Below are 21,825 nucleotides of genomic sequence, written 5' to 3' on the forward strand. Positions count from 1 at the left end.
TTACCAATATTAGAAAAAAGCATCCTATGTAGCATATCTGGAGGATAAGAGTTTTCAATTAGAATATTTTTTAATAACTGAAGATCTTCCTGTAGATAATCTGGATGAGAAAGTTTTAAAACACGTTCTTTTAATCCTGTTATAAGGTTCATTTTCATCTTATTTGGATGGTGAGAGTAATAGCTTATAAATCTATTACTACATATGGGTTTTCTGAACCATCTGGTTTTCAACATATTGTCTGTATTTCTTACAATTCTCATGTCAAGGAATGGTAGAGAATTATCTACCTCTTCCTCAACTGTGAATTGTATATGTTGATTATGACTGTTGAAAATGTTGACTGTTTCATGAATTTTGTGTTTAGGAAGTGCCAAAACTAAATCATCTACATATCTCTTAATAAAAGGAATGAAAAAAGTGCAATTACTGATACAATCACTGATAACATCATCCATGACATAGCTACTTAGAATGGGTGAAAGACTAGATCCCATAGGACTACCAAAAATTTGTTTATAAAATACACCATTAAATATAAAAATATTAGAATCAAAAACAAAGTTGATAAGTGTTTTGAAATGTAATAAGTCAATATTAGTGTGTTGTGAAATCTCATTCCAATGTTTTTCAACACTACTTATGATTAAATCTAAAGGCAAATTAGTAAAAAGAGATGTTACATCAAAACTAACTAAAACATAATTTTGTGGTAATTGGAAATTATTAATGAAAGAACTAAAATCAAATGAATCTTTAATGTAAAAATTGTTGTTTAAATTATAAGCATTAGTTAAGATGTCAGTGAGGAGCTGTGCTATTGGTCCATTAGGAGGGCATAAAGATGAAACAATTGGTCTCATAGATAAAGTTATTATAATAAATTTCTTTATGTTTAATTTAGATACTAGACAATTTGCTTTTTGTTGCAAAGTACAAACAGGACTCCTTCTAAGTGTAGTGTAATACTTAGTATCATTTAAGAGTTCTCCAGTTTTTTGTAGATAATCCTCTTTGTACATTACAACAGTTACGTTACCTTTATCGCTTTTAACAATATAAATTTCAGGATGGTTTTTAAGAAAAAGTTTAGTTTGCATATAGTATTTATTTAAAAAATGATCTTTGACTTCTTTATGCAAAAAGTTTGTAATAACGTTTGTACATTTAGATCTAACAACATCCTTTTGACTATCATTAAGTGGTCTGATTATTGATTCAATATCAGAAAGTAAATTAGGAACTCTAATATCAGATTTGGAAGGACATAAAGAAAATTTAGGTCCTAATGCTAAAAATTTTTTAATTTCAAAAGGAAAATGAATAGATGTTAGATTTTTAAACCATTTTTCTTGAAATTTTATCTTATCAAAAGCTTCTATTTTTAATTTATTGAACTTATTAATTTGTATTTTTTTGATTTTATGAAATTCTGTGTTGTATTTAAGAAATACAGACAATATGTTGAAAACCAGATGGTTCAGAAAACCCATATGTAGTAATAGATTTATAAGCTATTACTCTCACCATCCAAATAAGATGAAAATGAACCTTATAACAGGATTAAAAGAACGTGTTTTAAAACTTTCTCATCCAGATTATCTACAGGAAGATCTTCAGTTATTAAAAAATATTCTAATTGAAAACTCTTATCCTCCAGATATGCTACATAGGATGCTTTTTTCTAATATTGGTAATATAAATAATTTAACACCATTTTTTGCTCAATCTCAAAACATTGTATCTAACAATCAGAACATCTATTATCATTCACTACCTTTTATACCATCATTAACACCTAAATTAATACAAACACTAAAGGTTATTGACAATATAAAAATAGCAACAAAGAACATCAAAACTATTTCATCTTTATATTCTAAAACTAAATATCCTATAGACAAATTTGAAAAAACGAATTTAGTATACAGCATTAGTTGTACTCAGTGTGAGGCTGAATATGTTGGTGAGACCGGAAGAAATCTTTCAAATCGCATTATTTCTCACAAAAGTGATTGCAGAATTAAAAAACCATCTTGTGCTTTGGCAGAACATGTAATCGATAAAGACCATATTATGGATTTTGATAACATTAAAATTTTATGTAGTGAAAGTAATAAATTTAAAAGGACTTTTTTGGAAATGGTTTGTATTAGCAAAAATGATAAGAGTTTAAACAAAAGATCTGAAATTCAAAATTTAAGCAAAATTTATAATTATATTCTTTCTTTATGATTTATATATAAAACTTGTAAAATGTCATATTTAATTCTCCATATATCTGTCACATTCTTTCAGACATCTGTCAACGGTGAATAAATCTTCTTCTTTTTGTTACTAAACAAAAAAGAATGTTTAAACGAAATTTTACTTTTGGCAATATAATTGTCAAAAATAAAAATTTTATGTTGGCATTTATGACATTGAGGCTATTTGTAATTGGTTGCTATTTGAACTTATTTATAAATTCAATTATTTTTATATTAAAAAAAATGTTTTCAAAATTATAAAAATTTTCGGAGAAACATTTATTAGATAAAAACATTTTTGTATTAAATATTTTGAAGATGTAAGCAGTGATTTTTACTTACCAAACTAATTTTTATTTGGTAAGTTAACAAAAATTGTTTTTTCTTTTTAGTTCAACCTTGTAAGTATTTTGTCTTTTTAGCTCTTGATAATAATTGTAAACACAATTGAAAGCTCGAGAATAAAAAAATAGTTAACCAATAGCCCTATTATTGACTCCAACCCATCCAAAACAGTTATATATTTGTTCCAAACGAGTCACAAGTACTTCTTTTTTCTTATTCTTGTAGAAAAATATGGGTTTTTTCGATGACATCCGAAACGATTATGGGCAATCTACAGTCAGAATTCTGAAGGATTGGACTAGAATTACCATCAAACTTGCTGCTTTACACAATCAGAAGACTTTTTTGTTGAAGTGTAGATCTAATGGATGTTTCCCTGGACATGTTACAAATGGCCTAGTTAATGTAAATTCCCTTTTACATCATCGGACTGGGAATATTCACCATGATGCTTGGAAATTATGTGACAGGTTTGGAAGAAATATTATTAATTTAGAAATTAAAATCGCTTTTGCTGATATAAACTTTTTTGAAAGAAAATTACATGAGTTACGTAAGACAAAGAATTAAATACAACACAGAATTTCATAAAATCAAAAAAATACAAATTAATAAGTTCAATAAATTAAAAATAGAAGCTTTTGATAAGATAAAATTTCAAGAAAAATGGTTTAAAAATCTAACATCTATTCATTTTCCTTTTGAAATTAAAAAAAAAAAAATTTTTAGCATTAGGACCTAAATTTTCTTTATGTCCTTCCAAATCTGATATTAGAGTTCCTAATTTACTTTCTGATATTGAATCAATAATCAGACCACTTAATGATAGTCAAAAGGATGTTGTTAGATCTAAATGTACAAACGTTATTACAAACTTTTTGCATAAAGAAGTCAAAGATCATTTTTTAAATAAATACTATATGCAAACTAAACTTTTTCTTAAAAACCATCCTGAAATTTATATTGTTAAAATCGATAAAGGTAACGTAACTGTTGTAATGTACAAAGAGGATTATCTACAAAAAACTGGAGAACTCTTAAATGATACTAAGTATTACACTACACTTAGAAGGAGTCCTGTTTGTACTTTGCAACAAAAAGCAAATTGTCTAGTATCTAAATTAAACATAAAGAAATTTATTGATAATAAAAAAGCAAAAGAGCTCAAAATTTATAATTCTATTGCTCCACGGTTCTATGCTCTGCCAAAAATACATAAACCAACTTTATCTATGAGACCAATTGTTTCATCTTTATGCCCTCCTAATGGACCAATAGCACAGCTCCTCACTGACATCTTAACTAATGCTTATAATTTAAACAACAATTTTTACATTAAAGATTCATTTGATTTTAGTTCTTTCATTAATAATTTCCAATTACCACAAAATTATGTTTTAGTTAGTTTTGATGTAACATCTCTTTTTACTAATTTGCCTTTAGATTTAATCATAAGTAGTGTTGAAAAACATTGGACTGAGATTTCACAACACACTAATATTGACTTATTACATTTCAAAACACTTATCAACTTTGTTTTTGATTCTAATATTTTTATATTTAATGGTGTATTTTATAAACAAATTTTTGGTAGTCCTATGGGATCTAGTCTTTCACCCATTCTAAGTAGCTATGTCATGGATGATGTTATCAGTGATTGTATCAGTAATTGCACTTTTTTCATTCCTTTTATTAAGAGATATGTAGATGATTTAGTTTTGGCACTTCCTAAACACAAAATTCATGAAACAGTCAACATTTTCAACAGTCATAATCAGCATATACAATTCACAGTTGAGGAAGAGGTAGATAATTCTCTACCATTCCTTGACATGAGAATTGTAAGAAATACAGACAATATGTTGAAAACCAGATGGTTCAGAAAACCCATATGTAGTAATAGATTTATAAGCTATTACTCTCACCATCCAAATAAGATGAAAATGAACCTTATAACAGGATTAAAAGAACGTGTTTTAAAACTTTCTCATCCAGATTATCTACAGGAAGATCTTCAGTTATTAAAAAATATTCTAATTGAAAACTCTTATCCTCCAGATATGCTACATAGGATGCTTTTTTCTAATATTGGTAATATAAATAATTTAACACCATTTTTTGCTCAATCTCAAAACATTGTATCTAACAATCAGAACATCTATTATCATTCACTACCTTTTATACCATCATTAACACCTAAATTAATACAAACACTAAAGGTTATTGACAATATAAAAATAGCAACAAAGAACATCAAAACTATTTCATCTTTATATTCTAAAACTAAATATCCTATAGACAAATTTGAAAAAACGAATTTAGTATACAGCATTAGTTGTACTCAGTGTGAGGCTGAATATGTTGGTGAGACCGGAAGAAATCTTTCAAATCGCATTATTTCTCACAAAAGTGATTGCAGAATTAAAAAACCATCTTGTGCTTTGGCAGAACATGTAATCGATAAAGACCATATTATGGATTTTGATAACATTAAAATTTTATGTAGTGAAAGTAATAAATTTAAAAGGACTTTTTTGGAAATGGTTTGTATTAGCAAAAATGATAAGAGTTTAAACAAAAGATCTGAAATTCAAAATTTAAGTAAAATTTATAATTATATTCTTTCTTTATGATTTATATATAAAACTTGTAAAATGTCATATTTAATTCTCCATATATCTATCACATTCTTTCAGACATCTGTCAAGGGTGAATAAATCTTCTTCTTTTTGTTATTAAACAAAAAAGAATGTTTAAACGAAGTTTTACTTTTGGCAATATAATTGTCAAAAATAAAAATTTTATGTTGGCATTTATGACATTGAGGCTATTTGTAATTGGTTGCTATTTGAACTTATTTATAAATTCAATTATTTTTATATTAAAAAAATGTTTTCAAAATTATAGAAATTTTCGGAGAAACATTTGTTAGATCAAAACATTTTTATATTAAATATTTTGAACATGTAAGCAGTGATTTTTACTTACCAAACTAATTTTTATTTGGTAAGTTAACAAAAATTGTTTTTTCTTTTTAGTTCAACCTTGTAAGTATTTTGTCTTTTTTAGCTCTTGATAATAATTGTAAACACAATTGAAAGCTCGAGAATAAAAAAATAGTTAACCAATAGCCCTATTATTGACTCCAACCCATCCAAAACAGTTATATATATATATATATATATATATATATATATATATATATATATATATATATATATATATATATATATATATATTGTTATGATGTGTTTTATATAGGGTATATATACTTGCCTATATACCCTACAGTTTGCAGACGATCAAGTCCTTATAGCCAACGATAAAGAAGACCTGACATATATGGCCAGAAAACTACAGGAAGAATACAAGAAGTGGGGTTTAGAACTCAATACACAAAAAACAAAATATCTCCCAATAGGCGCAGAACTATCCAACATTCAGATGGACACAACCGAAATTGCATTCTGCACTGAATATACCTACCTAGGAATTGATTTCGACACCACAGGCACAGACAATAGGGAAATTAGAAAACGAATAACCCAGGCCCGTAGAACAATTGGATGCCTTAACGGAGTTCTTTGGAGCTCAGAAATTGGTAAAAGACGAAAATACAATATATATGAATCTCTCATAAAAACCAGCTTAACCTATGGTGCAGAGACGTGGAGACTAACAGAAAGCAATAAAAGAAAACTCGAAGCAACAGAAATGGATGTATTTAGACGATCACTTCGAATATCTAGAGCAGACAGAATTAGAAACGATGAAATAAGAAATCGGATGGGGGTAGATGGAACACTGGCAACAGACATAGAAAGGAAACAACTTATATGGTATGGCCATGTTCAAAGAATGCCAGAAACAAGACTACCAAAAATCGCCATGAAATGGATACCACCAAATCGTAAGAAACGAGGAAGACCAAAAAGAACATGGAAGGAGGGAATAACAAAGGCAATGAGCTCCCGAGACTTGACCGAAGAACAATGGAATGATAGAAATTCGTGGAAATTAGGCATCGGACAACGACGCAAGACGTTTTGAAACCGATATATATATATATATATATATATATATATATATATATATATATATATATATATATATATATATATATGATGTGTTTTTTGTTTGAATGATGAGCAATGAGTATTTTTAATAATATAATATATAGGGTTTTTATCGCGGTTCTCAAAGAATTAGCTTGTAAGTACTTTTTTAAATTATCTTTATTATAACTATTATGAAACACACATATATATCTAACCTAGCCAATGTAAATTTAAAATAAACTATCTTTAAATTGATATTCTTATAAAACTAATTAAATTCTATAGACAATGTAAAATTTAAACAAACTATCTTCAAAATTGAAATTGTTATGACACTAACTAAATTATATTAACAAAATTTTGTACCTTTCTTTCACTGAATGCCTAAATGAACTGTTCTCCACTATATAGATTCTAATCATCACTGAATGTCTTCGTACTTCAGTTATCCTTGTTTTTGTGAAATTACTTTTTCCAATTATCAGCTTCTACCAATTTAAGATATAGTTTTCTTCACCAGCATTTATACACCACCAAACAAACCAGCAAACACCATTTATATTTATTCTTCTTTTCAATATACCAATATCCAATTATTATAAGTTGATTTATACTAATCTTCAATCATAATATAATTTTAATTCCTTCCAATGTCCATCCAATATTCTTCTAATATACTTTTATAATCTTCAATAATTATTTGTGTATAATTATAAATGTGCATTAAATATATGCATAATTTTTAATCTTCATTTAACTCACTATATTAAACAATTTGACTATTTGTAACTGATTCACTGACTCCAACTAATCTTTCATATTTCTTACTAAACTTTTCTGACTGACTTCTTGAAAATTCTGAACAATTTACTTCACTAACTAAATGTGTCTACTAACTTTCATAATAAACTGGCCTGACTTCTGACTAAAAAACTGCCATCTTGAATCCAAATCACGGGTATTTATATCTTTTTGGATATTCCAGAATCATCTGGTAAGAGATCATGTTCCATCCCGTTCTATTTCTTCGATATGGATGTTCTCGAAAAAAATATCTGTTCCATCCACCGACATAATCATTATTCCAGAATGTTCGACCGTAAACAATGGTCACACTCTGCACTCTGGAGAATTCGTTAATGTTCCATTGATAATTTTGTTGACATTTAGGCTTTTCAGATCAGAATAAACATTTAAATCATTAAATATATATAAATTAAACATTTTAAACTAACATTATTATTATAACCCCACTTATATTCATATTATGATTAATTTCTATCTGTCAATTTACTGTATAGTTGGTTGCCTAGTCACATGGCTCACTTAAATATATTTACAACATTAAAATACAACTTTTTACAATTATTATATGCTAATTTCTTAAAAATGCCCTCACATAAATATATTTTTATAAAATTCTCTAGTATATAACTTCTTAAAATAACCAAATACTTGTTATATCTAAAATTCTCTAGTATATAACTTATAAACTATTTTCTATAAACCCCAATCGTATCAATATATATATATATATATATATATATATATATATATATACATATATATATATATATATATATATATATATATATATATATATATATATATATATATATATATATATATATATATATACCTGGTATTTAAAACCCACAGTTATGCTATAGTATTTTCTGTAGGTTTTAGACTTTTTACACATCGAAATTATTTTAGGGATGTGTCTTGAGGGAACAGTCAGGAATTTATTTCTTGTTATTGAGAAAATTAATTTGATGTTATTGTTTATGAGAATATAATGTGATGTTATATTAAATATAGTGAAGATTTGTGAAGATATTTATATATATTTATTTGAGGGATATATTTACGAAATATGTGTTATTTATTTATTTATGGAAAAACAAAAGCAATATAAATTAAGTAGCAGATTAACTAGTAGTAGTTAAGTAGTAGTAGAGTAATATTGACACTATTTGCAATAAACCCGGTAGAACTCTTTTAGGTATAATATGTAATATTGTTTCAGCATTTTAATTTAACTTGATGAAGATAACCAGAAAATTGTAGTGGTCGAAACGGTTAATCCTAAGTTAATATAATAGATTGTAAGTCTTTTATTTATTTCTACAAACCTGTTTGAAATGGATTCACATGTACAACCAATTAATTATTTAAATATTCTAAACTTTTAATAGAGTCTCCAGTAGTTAAATATCAAAGTACTATTTGCAATTTCAGTTTGACCGATATAGCTTCTCTCATATTAGTAATTTTCTTTTTAATTTTGGGGTTAACAAGTTCCGATAAATATTGAAAATGGTAATTTGATACGACATTTTAAGCAAATTTTTAAAATCACCAAGGTACATCATCAAGGTACTTGCAGATGTCTTTAATTAAATTAGTATGACTTCTTTATTAAATCCACTCCCTTGGAAACCATCGTCTATTCTTCCTTTTTCTTGCCAAATTTTGTAAAATCCTGTCTGCTATAACTCCACACATAACTTGACATGCTTCTTCCACCAAGCACTACATATTCACCCGTGAAAAGTGTATACTCTCTGCACGAACGGGGCATGACTACGGCCGTGAAGTTATTAAGATTCGTGTACCACGGGTATGGCTCTTGGACGTGATTCCCTACTCATGTAAACGCGGCTTAAGGATAAAAATTAGGCCAATTGACCAGTCCTTGTTTTCATATCCAGTCCATATTTAATTTAAACGACCCGTAAAACAAATAAAGTTTTTATTACAATACAATTATTTGTTATATAGGGCATTAAGTAGATGTTTTCAGATTTGGCAAACTTTGAATTAAATCATTAGTTCTTCAACAATGATTACCCATTTTGTTAATTACTAGCACAACTGTAACAACCTTACCTTCCTCTATCGTCCAAGGGTTGGTTCATCACTCTAGTCTTAATGACATCCGCAGGAGTACCCATGGATGCTGCAACGAATCCTGCGCAGCTACTTGACAAAATATGCAGGACATAATCATCGGGAAGGCCAGTGCGCTTCATTATTTGTCTTTTGGCTATGTCGTAAGTGGTCAAATCACCTAAATTTACTAAAGCTGCTCTTTGTACGTTTGGAACAGACCCTAGAGAAGAAAAATAGGTAAATAAGTACATAGAATTAAATAAAGTCATAACTGATAGACACTTAGTCTCTACAATAATCTATTTTACATTTGGCAAAAGGCAGCCAATATTCAAAGATTAAGATACTTCGCTTACCTTTCCACAATCCTCTGATTCCACCGTTCGTCCAAACCTTCTTAAAGGCATCCCACATACCGTTAACTCTAGGTGGTAATCCTAGTAATCTCCTCTTGCCTTCCATCTGGATCTGGACTTTTAAGAGGTCTGTGGGGCTGGCCAGGTACTGGGCAAATGCTCCTGCTGAGACCCCACCTTCAAAACATATCGTCGATTTGGTTCGAAATTTCTTTTAAATGTATTTTCTACAGGTTTGAGCAGAAGGGGTCTCGAGGACCGCTTTCCGCCAAACTCTAATTAATATCGTGAAATGCTGGAAGGTAATTCCCACATGTTAGTATGTATACTTTTATGTTGTCGCAAGAGAAAAGAAATCTAAGAACGAGAAGGTTAAAAAAGTAATAGAAGTAGAATTTGTCTATTTGTTCCGGTTTTTTATTTGCGGTTAGTACAATTAAACCTAAGGCTAAGATTAATACTATTACAAGAATTAATATTAAACTCAACAGGCTTCTGGGTTGAAGCGCGTCGAGTATCACTGCGCCGATCTTTCGACATCCTCTCTGATGTCTTCTTTAAGGCTTTCGAGGTCTCAGTCTCCTAAGCTCCCAGACGCTACTACACTGATAACTACTCAATGGTGTGGTGATTGGCGCGAGGATTTCTGACAGCAGGATTTTGATTGGAAGGTAGAGCGGACGATATTTTCTTAATGAGAGGTCTCATGTCGAAGGTAACCGGATGCCGTCATCTATTTTATTGAGACAATTTGGCCTTTTTAATTTCTATGGCTTCTCTTGGGGCTATGATTCTGGAGTTTTCAAAATCAGTTTTGTGACCTGTATAAAGATTGTATTAACCTAGAGCTGAAATTGAATCGGAATTGCTAACAGAAATGAAATGTTCATAAATCCCATTTTGGATTCTACAATTTGTTTGGCCTATATAAAATCAGGAGCAGTCTGCAAAATTCACAAACCCAAAATGGCCTACCCAAAATTCACATACCCGATATTCGTCTCCGTTCCATTGTCAATGCATACAACTGCCCTACACAACTATTGGCATAGTACTTAGCCAAAAATCTACAACCTTCATCCTTCGTCAAAAATTCTTTTCATTTTATCGAACTTCTTAAGCAATACCATATCTCACCGTCAGACATTCTAGTAAGTTTCTGATATCGTTTCACTATTTACAAACATTCCTATAGACGAAACTCTAAACATTCTAAAAACTAATTACAGTATCTCGCAAGACTACTTATCTCTCATTAAAGATTGTATGTCCAACACTTATTTCACCTTCCAAAATCAATTCTACAGACAAATAAATGGTGACCCAATGGGCTTCCCACTATTTCCAGTTATTGCCAATATCTTTATGGAAGACTTCTAGACTCGAGCACTATCCACTAGAAATTGCAATTGCTGGATCCAGCATCCAGCAATCCAGCTGGATCCAGCGTGTTTTTTATATGCTGGATCCAGCAGCGCGGATCCGCAAAGGTGTCAAATTCGAAATAAGTTACTTCATGTCTTTAATAGCCTCTTTATTCAAAGCCGTGAGTCGGCAACTAGTCATTCTATCGCGCTAGCAGGTAGGACGTGCCACAAGTGCGATTGAACGGCAACATCGCGTCTCGCGCCGCCCTCTCTTTCGACTGCACCGCCTACGCCTACCCATTGACTCTAGACCTCCTCTATTTGTCTAATTTTTAGTTGACTAAGTGTTTTCACGCATAATAAGTGCCTCTCTCAACATCACTTGATGATTTATGTAAGTTAATTGAATAAGGACCGCTAGTCAATAGTAAACACTTCCTTCGTAACTATCAACACCGATCTTATCACAGTGCGAGTGCGATCTTTTACAGAAATATTTATTTTTTACCCATTACACAGCAATTTTTCGCCTACAGCCTTTTTTCTTGAGGTGGACATGATATCTAGGTCTAGCTTCATCTGAAATCAAAAAGTTTCTTATAGTTTATAGCTCTGGCTAGTGAATACATCAAGCAATTAAAGAAAACACGAAATTTGAAGGTTATACATAAGTTTAAACACATTTTCGACCCCTATTTTTACTATTTTTTTCAAATTTGACCATTTTCAAATTATTTTTTTTTGTATAAAACAAAACTTGACCTAATGAAAATTCCTTCGTTTATTCCCTAGCCAGAGGTACAAACTACAAGAAAATTTTTAATTTTTTGATTTCAGATGTAGCTAGACCTAGATATCATGTTCATCGCAAGAAAAAAGCTGTTGGCGAAAAATTACTTTGAAATTAACAAAAATGAATATTTTTGCCTGAATTTTTTTTTCAGAGTACTTCAAGTACTATATTTTTATATGTCTTAATTACAAATAAAAATAATTTTTAGTTTTTTGAGATATAATTTTTTTAAAAAGTCGTTTTTTATACCCTCACGATCTATGTAACCCCTTAATTTTTAGTTTTTTTTCAATCAAAACATTCAACAAATATAACTCGTCGAGATAAAGAAACAGTCTAAAGACATCTGAAAAAGATACACAACGTCTCTTCTTCAAGTTCCAGCACCAGCACCATTATACCAGCTCCCAATGCCCCAAAGCAACCTCGTCAAAAAATGAAGATAATCAGGAAGTAGTTCCGAGCAAAAAGTCGAAAAAGACTATTGATTCCTACATTAAAAGAGAAAATTCTATGGAAGATATGGTTACTAGGATGTTTTGCAAAGATGGTTTTAGCTTGAGTTCATTTTGTACCTCACCCGACTTGAGACGGTTATTCGCAAAAAGTGGATTCCAATTACCAACTTCTCCGAACACTATAAGAGCGATAATTTACAGGTATGCGGAGAAAGTCCAAGCATCTTATCTCAAATCTTATAAAAGAATTTACTAATTTAAAACAAAAAGGTCAAAGATTTTTGTTGAGCTTCGACGAGTGGACCTCCCAAAAAAATCACAGATACATAAGTCTCAATTTGCACAATGCAGAACATTTTAATCTAGGTTTGATCAGAATTCACGGCTCGTGCACTGCCGAACACTGCATTGAATTGGTGACAGAAAGGTTGAAAATTTTTGGTTTAATGATTGAATCCGACACCATTGGTATCACAACCGACGGCGCATCCGTTATGGTGAAAGTTGGAAAGCTCATGCCTTGCTATCAACAACTGTGCTATGCACATGGAATTCATTTGGCTGTAGTAGACGTGCTGTATAAAAGAAATCTCAAAAAAAATTGAACAAGCAGCAATAGACGACACTGATGAATGTGAAGATGAAAATGAAGATATGGAGACAGAGATGAATGAAGGATTGGCAGTAACAATCGAACCAACATCGGCGAGTCTTTTTGAATTGATTCCCCGTTACAGCGATCTACTCATGAAAATACGAAAGTTGTTAAAACGTTAAAAAAATCACCTACCAAACATGACATGTTCTTGCAAAAATATGCCAAGAAAGAAAAAGGCAAGGAATTAAGTTTGATTCTTGACTGCCGCACCGGGTGGAACATTTTGCTCAGTATGCTGAAACGTTTCTACAGCCTAAAAGTTTGCATCGGTAAAGCGCTGATAGACATTGATTCTGCGATAAATCCAATTCATGCAATAAATAAAAATCAATGAGTTGATCGCCACTCTTCAACCGGTGAAACTGGCTGGAGAAGCTCTTTGCAGAAGAGAGTCCACTTTGATAACGGCCGACACAACATTGAAATTTGTCTTAGACAAACTAAATAGCCAGGACTCTAGCCTTAGTGCCGAGCTATCAAAAGCACTACGCAACAGAATCGCGGAACGGCGCCTCTCTGAAATTATAGGTACATTAGTGTACTTACAAAATCCAAAAAAGTATGACGAAGGACTAAACAATCTTGGTTATTTTCCCATGTCGAAAAGAATGCAATGCGACAAGAGATAAAACATTTGTTAAGTCGTATAAATAAACAAGTGATTGTGGACATAGTGCAAGAGGACATAATGGAAGTAGAAGATATTACAGCTAATCCGGAGCCCGTGAGAACCAAAAAGTTCTGGTTCTCAAAAAGATTACGAAAAGATTTTAAAAAAGGAAATGACCGTTAATGAGACCGAAGGAGTGAAAGGCGATTATTTGTCCATGGTTTATGACTATTTGATGACCTTAAAACCGATCAGCGTAAAGGCCGAAAGGGCTTTCTTTGCAAACGGATATATGTGCAGATCTGTGCGAAGTAGGTTAGGCGATAAGACGATGCATAAAATATGTTTTTTAAGATCTCACTTCCAAAAAACTAAATAATTCATGTTTCTGTTGTTTAGAAATTTAGAATACAGACTGATTTTTATCATGATATCCAAAAAAAAACTCGTCCTCAGTAAGCCATGAAAGAAAAACATATTACTTATCTTGTGTCAGATCAAAATTGCCATCAATGAAATTTACTTCAAATGAACTACTCTTACAACAGATAAGTTCATTTGGATAAAATTTCATTCGTGACAATTCTCAGTCGACACAAGCAAAGTACTATGTTTCACTGCCACGGCTTACTGAGTACGAGTTTTTTTTTAATCTCATGATAATTGTGGCATTTGCTCTAGCCATTTTAAGTTAAAGAGAGGTAAGATTGATTGCGAATTGCGACTGATTATACTTCCTTATTTGATTATATACACCTAAGATAATTTTTATTTTGAGTTTTTATTTTATTAGTTATTATTAAAAAGCTTCAGTACTAAATGAACAAAAAAAAAACATTAAAATCGTGTTTTTATTTGATTCCACATTTTGCTGGATCCGCGCTGGATCCAGCTGGATTCAGGTAAATCTTGCAAAAATCCAGCTGGACTGAAAATGCTGCTGGATTGCAATCCCTACTATCCACATCAGTGCTCAAACCAACATGTTGGCTACGATATGTTGACGATACATTCGTCATTTGGCCCCATGGCAGGGATGTTTGGTGTCTTTTCAAACCCATCTGAATGGTATACAGCATAGTATCCAGTTCACGATGGAGGTAGAAACTGATTCATCCCTACTGTTTCTCGACGTTATTATAAAGAAAATTAATTCCCAAGGTTTTCATCACTTTTTTTATCGAAAACTCATCCATACCAATCGTTACTTGCATGCCAACTCTCATAATCCACCTTCACAAATTAATTCAGTCATTATTACCCTTGTCTCCAGATTAATACGCCTTTGCGATGATGCAAGTAGACCAACTGAGCTCTCTAGTTAAAGCAAGCTCTCATCCAAAACGGTTACCGCAAAAATTACATATATAAGAGCATCTACAGACATCAATCTTGTAGCATTTTTAATTCTTTGGTATGTATTAAAATACCGAAGAATATTTTCAATGTATTTCTGTTTCCTATCGTACGTATTAAAACACCGAAATATTCTTTCAATCCTTTTTGAGTCGACGAGTTGATAATAAACACATTTTTAAAGTTTGTTTATATATCACAGATGGGTATTTCCTCGGTATTCTTTGATCGTTTTCAGCTTAATATTGCACCTGAATAAACATCCACTTAGATCGCTGAGAAGGTTTTGCGGGGAAGAGAATTACATCACTCTCGCTGAGGCCGCTGTCAGGGGTTTCAGTTTGCAATTGATTTCAGTGTTAGTCCAAATTTTTCTTCAAATTTGTAATGTTTGTGTTTGTCTTCTATCATGGGAAAATGTGTACTGTAGTAGCAGTATTAAGTTTTATGTGAAGTTAAAATAAGGTTGGGAAGAATCTTTGAACAAGCAAGGTGCTGTGAGTGTCAGTGTCAAGAACCAGCAAATTTGTTGAAAAAAGGTGATTTATACTCAATGTAGTGTGTAAAGTTACAATTACTCTAATAAGAGTAATCACTGTTTTTGTTTTATGTCGTCTCTCACCTAAGAGATTTGTATCTAAGAGATTTGCGGCGTTTCCAACAGATTTGAAAGGTACCCACATGTGTTCCAGTTTTTAAGAAGCCTCAAAACTTCCAACCTCAATTTGTTTGTACTAAGAAGCGGTTTCAGAATATTTCCGCAGTTTGGAGATGAATTTGTTCGTGTGGCAGAGAGTGTAAGTCCAGTTCCTAACCCCATAAATTTTAGTGAAATCCAGGTAACTCTTTTGTGTTGATTTTTAAAGGGAAAATAAACAGTTTTAACATATTGTAAGAATTAAAATTCTAGATCTTAGGGTGTGCCTTAGCTGTCATATTAATTGATCTCAATTTTAAAATTTAATATTGATATCTGACAGGTAGCTTTATTTTTTTGACACATACCTAATCATAACAGATCTTGTTTTTGTTTTGCTTTTTTAAAGGTTAACCATTATGTATAGTCCCATTTAAAAAGATATTTTTCATTTGTAATAATTTCTGCTACAAATTATCGCCCAGTAACAATTCTAAGTTCTTGTAGCATCTCCAACTTCTAGAGTTTGTAAGCGGATAGGACATGGTAAGTTTGTTTTTGATCTTTTGTATTTTATTGTTATTATCTATATTTGTAACTGTTTCTGGTGAAAAAACAATAAATATTTAATTGTTTCCTTAAACCATTTTGTTTATTTCTCTTAACCAACTCTCTAACCCTTTTGTTCTGTTTTACGAACCCTTTTGCTTTACTTTTTGTGGTTAACCCATTTCAGTCCCGTTGTCATTCACTTATCCAAGACCCAGTTCTCCAAATAAACCCTGAGTGGCCGTTCGCCGCGACGGTTTCGGTTTATTTTGCTTACCCTATCTCAAGCCCCGTAATTTCGCTAAATGTAATCTTTTACACATTTCGCATAGCGCAAAGGATACAGAAAACGATATTATTATATCGTTTCCGTTCACGGCCGCCAAAGCAGGTGGAGCCTTTGTAAGCTAACTACTGTTGTAGTGAAGTTTTGGGAGACATTTGTTGGACTTTCCGAGTTTGAATTTGTATCAGCCCAAGTGTCTGATGAGGCTAGGATAGGCCGAAATGATCATAACACTTTATTGATACCGATTCGAGCACGGCAAGTTTAACGAATTTGTCCTCCTAGGCCATATATTTGGCCATTTAATTTAATATATATATATATATATATATATATATATATATATATATATATATATATATATATATATATATATATATATATCGAGAAAAGGAGTACGACCGTCAATCCAATATAAACTAAGGTACACTCGAAGAGTGGTGGGTTTATCGGTCAAAGTGGAGAAATAAAAGACAAAGACGATGGCTACTTCATCTATTTATTGAAAACGTTTCGCTTTCTGCTCAGAAAGCATCATCAGTTCATCTAAAAAGAACAATATGAAACCAAACATCCATAGAGAAGTTATAACCAAAGTGTGTTACCTTACAAAGACATGTAGCAGTCAGTGATGTAAAAAATATGAAAAAGCTTACAAAGCTGGACATTCAGAGTTAACGTTGTATATAACAATTAATTGAAACTAGGTAAAGTTTGCAATTTGACAAAATTAGCACAGCAAAAGAACATGTGATAAAAATACATGTATATATAAAAAAATTTTATAAAAACTTAGTAAAAAACATTAAGGTTTATTTTAAAGTGTAAAGAACTAGAAAGATCATTAGATTGCACTTCCAACAAATTTATTTAAAAATTATATTTTAATTTTAACTTTAGGTAACATTATAAGTTATTAAAGATTAATAGTAATAAAGAAAAAAATGAAGTTACCAGTCTTTAGCTTACTGAGGCTCGTTGGTAAATGAATTTAAAGGTTTGACACCCACGCACAACAACGTGAGTAGAAGTGGCCTTGAAGTCACAATGACATAAACAGCAAGGCAAGCTACCAACCTCTATGTATTAAGGCGGTATATTCAAAGAATGTGATAAATTTGGTTGACAACTTGTCGTTAAAAAACCAAGCAGTGAAAGGAAAAGGTGGTTAAGATCACCATTTAACCCTACAGTGATTGATCTGTCAACAAAGAACAAAGCAAGAGATGTCAATCCAATATATCATATATTGTAATATTATGACGTCACTAGTTAGCCAGCTAACAGGTGAAGATTAATAAAAATTTCCACAGTCCAAAGGTTCAAACATTAAGGACCATAATGAAAAGGATTCTATGAATCAGATTCAATTTAAAGTTTTATCAAACAAGTTCATCAAAAAGAACAATTACTTAATTATGTAAAAGTGTTATTGACAAATATTAATAAAAAGTAAGTTGATAAATCTTAATTAAAGAAGGAATAATTTATTTATATTTTATTTTTATTTTTATTTAAATTTATTATAAGAAAATGTGATAAAGAAAACCCCAAAATGGGACAAAATTTAAGTAAACAACATATCAAGCCTAATTCTGTAAAATTAATGCATGATAAATTTGGCTCAAATTACTAATGTCCGTTCTCTTATTAAGAGTATTAGGATGTTTTAATATTGCACACATTTCTAAAAACTGTCTTTTAACGAGATTGCGTTCAGTGCCAAGAATTTTAACTTCATTAAAGTTTACTTCATGCTTAGTGTTAATGGCATGTTGGGCAAGAGCACAAGTATGCTTAGATAAATTGATATCACTGCGGTGTGTCGTCAGACGCCCTCTCAGTGATCTCCCAGTCTCTCGCCTTAATACATAGAGGTTGGTAGCTTGCCTTGCTGTTTATGTCATTGTGACTTCAAGGCCACTTCTACTCACGTTGTTGTGCGTGGGTGTCAAACCTTTAAATTCATTTACCAACGAGCCTCAGTAAGCTAAAGACTGGTAACTTCATTTTTTTCTTTATTACTATTAATCTTTAATAACTTATAATGTTACCTAAAGTTAAAATTAAAATATAATTTTTAAATAAATTTGTTGGAAGTGCAATCTAATGATCTTTCTAGTTCTTTACACTTTAAAATAAACCTTAATGTTTTTTACTAAGTTTTTATAAAAATTTTTTATATATACATGTATTTTTATCACATGTTCTTTTGCTGTGCTAATTTTGTCAAATTGCAAACTTTACCTAGTTTCAATTAATTGTTATATACAACGTTAACTCTGAATGTCCAGCTTTGTAAGCTTTTTCATATTTTTTTACATCACTGACTGCTACATGTCTTTGTAAGGTAACACACTTTGGTTATAACTTCTCTATGGATGTTTGGTTTCATATTGTTCTTTTTAGATGAACTGATGATGCTTTCTGAGCAGAAAGCGAAACGTCTTCAATAAATAGATGAAGTAGCCATCGTCTTTGTCTTTTATTTCTCCACTTTGACCGATAAACCCACCACTCTTCGAGTGTACCTTAGTTTATATTGGATTGACGGTCGTACTCCTTTTCTCGATGTTTTCTATTACAGAGGGGTTTTATGCCACCACCAGGCGCATCCATGGAGAACCAGTAGTGAAGAAGCTGAAGAGATGGACGAACCTAACAGAGAAACTAGCCACAGCAGAAGCTAGAAGAACTTTCCTTTTGGAGTGTAGGAGAACTAAGAAGATCCCAAGATTTATCATAGACACCACTTCCAACATACTCACTTCAACATCAGGCTCCACCAATGACACCCTTTACCGCAGAAGCCAAGCGTTAAACAGACAGGTGAGGACACGATTACTTAATTTCCATATTTCTAAGGTTCACACCGATATTAAATTTATTATTTCTCAAATCAATAATGTCACTTCTTTTTTGGATAATCACCTTCCTGACAATTTGTTGGACACTTTTGAGTCATCTTTACATAAGAAATTTAATTTTGTATATCATAAATCCATGGCACACCTTCGTAAGAAGCTTAATAACTTAGACACTCCTCAGTTTAAAAAAATTCCATTTAATCCTAAGTGGATTAAAAATCTATCTAGTACTGAGGTTCCTCAGGACATTCTTAAATTGTTATCCTTGGGCCCCAAATTTGGCTTACAGCCAACTTTCAGAGATTATTCTGTTAGTAGAATTTTAGCAGATGTGGAAAATATTTTGTCACATGCTGACAATTCTGACCTTTTATCTCTTAGGTCTTCTTCCAATAATATTCTGTTGAACTTTTCTAATCGCCCTAGACAACCCATATCGGAGTTAGATAAGATTTACAGGGAGACGGTATCGTTTTTAAAAACTCACCCTAATCTTCTCGTCCTTACTAGTGATAAAGGGAATGCTACTGTCCTCATGGATAGAGATCAATATCTTAATCTCAGCCAATCGTTGTTAGATGATGATAGATACTATCAACCTCTCTCTACCAACCCTTGCTCTAAATTTACAAATAAAATAAATAAATTCATTACACACTTAAAAAATATTAAGATCATAGATCAACCACTTGCAAAATTTTTACATAATTATGATGGATATGCTCCCAGATTTTATTGTCTACCTAAAATACATAAGCCCACATTGAGCATGAGGCCAATTGTTTCCTCCATTAATTCACCAAATACTAATATTGCAAAATTTTTAACTGACATCTTATCTAAATCTTATAATTATAATAACAACTTTAATATTGTTGATTCTTTTCACTTTAGTGAATTTATTAATAATTTTGAACTTCCACAAGGCTACATTTTAGTGAGTTTTGATGTGGTATCTCTTTTCACTAATTTACCTCTTTCGAGCGTTATTACCTCCCTAAGAAATCACTGGAACTCCATCCAACCAAACTGTCCTGTATCCTGGGATGTTTTTGCAGAACTTTTACAATTAACATTTGACACTAATTTTTTGGTCTTCAACGACAAATATTACCTTCAAATTTTTGGGACACCTATGGGTTCCTCAATCTCTCCCATCCTAGTTAATTATGTACTGGATGATTTAGTATCTGACCGTCTGGGTCTTTTAGATTTCCAAATCCCTTTTATTAAACGGTATGTTGATGACTTATTACTAGCCTTACCTCCAGACAAGATTCAGGCCACCTTGTCTTTATTCAATGAGTTTGATCCTCATTTACAGTTCACTGTTGAACTTGAGGACTCCAACACAAATAGTATTCCCTTCTTAGACATGCGTGTCATTAGAATGGGAGATAACACCCTTACTACAAGTTGGTACAGGAAACCAATGGCCTCTAATAGGTTTCTCAACTACCATTCTTGTCATCCCTTTAAATACAAATTAAACCTTATTAAAGCTTTAAGCTGCAGGCTAAATAGACTGATACATCCGATTAATCGAAGGGAATCCTTTCAATTACTTAAAAATATTCTGATTGAGAATTCCTATCCATCCTCCCTTATTAATAAATACCTTTTCGCTCAAAGCTATGGTTCTTCTTTAAATGATATACCCAATGGTGACCAACTTAGAATGATATCAAATAATTCAATTAATAACACTGTTCTGCCTAATACTGTACTTGGGAATCCAACTACCCATTACTCCTCTTTACCTTATTTTCCTCAAGTTACTGAGAAACTCGTTAAACTGTACAAACATAATAACGTACCTGTTAAAATTGCTATTAAGAATGCTAAGACTGTCAGGAATTTGTTCTCTAAAACTAAAACACCTCTGTCCCTTCTGGAACAAGTGAATGTAATATATCATATACCTTGTGCTGAGTGTGACTCATGTTACATCGGTCAGACTGGGAGATCACTGAGAGGGCGTCTGACGACACACCGCAGTGATATCAATTTATCTAAGCATACTTGTGCTCTTGCCCAACATGCCATTAACACTAAGCATGAAGTAAACTTTAATGAAGTTAAAATTCTTGGCACTGAACGCAATCTCGTTAAAAGACAGTTTTTAGAAATGTGTGCAATATTAAAACATCCTAATACTCTTAATAAGAGAACGGACATTAGTAATTTGAGCCAAATTTATCATGCATTAATTTTACAGAATTAGGCTTGATATGTTGTTTACTTAAATTTTGTCCCATTTTGGGGTTTTCTTTATCACATTTTCTTATAATAAATTTAAATAAAAATAAAAATAAAATATAAATAAATTATTCCTTCTTTA

General features: G+C 31.4%; 1 protein-coding gene across 8 annotated transcripts in view; it reads right to left on the reverse strand.

The window, feature by feature from the left end:
* LOC140451024 (mitochondrial uncoupling protein 4-like) overlaps window positions 1-21,825 on the reverse strand; it is a 360,669-nt gene that overhangs the window by 158,539 nt on the left and 180,305 nt on the right. The window contains exons 5-6 of one of the 8 annotated variants that reach the window (XM_072544760.1): window positions 9,904-10,080; window positions 9,545-9,767 (exon numbers count right to left, since the gene is read on the reverse strand). The exons of the other annotated variants lie outside the window; for them this stretch is intronic. Of the exons in view, the coding sequence (XP_072400861.1) occupies window positions 9,545-9,767; window positions 9,904-10,080 (400 nt within the window). The remainder of the gene's footprint in view (window positions 1-9,544; window positions 9,768-9,903; window positions 10,081-21,825) is intronic. 8 annotated transcript variants of the gene reach the window in all.

The sequence above is a fragment of the Diabrotica undecimpunctata genome, chromosome 1 (assembly GCF_040954645.1).
Source record: "Diabrotica undecimpunctata isolate CICGRU chromosome 1, icDiaUnde3, whole genome shotgun sequence".
Lineage (NCBI taxonomy): Eukaryota > Metazoa > Arthropoda > Insecta > Coleoptera > Chrysomelidae > Diabrotica > Diabrotica undecimpunctata.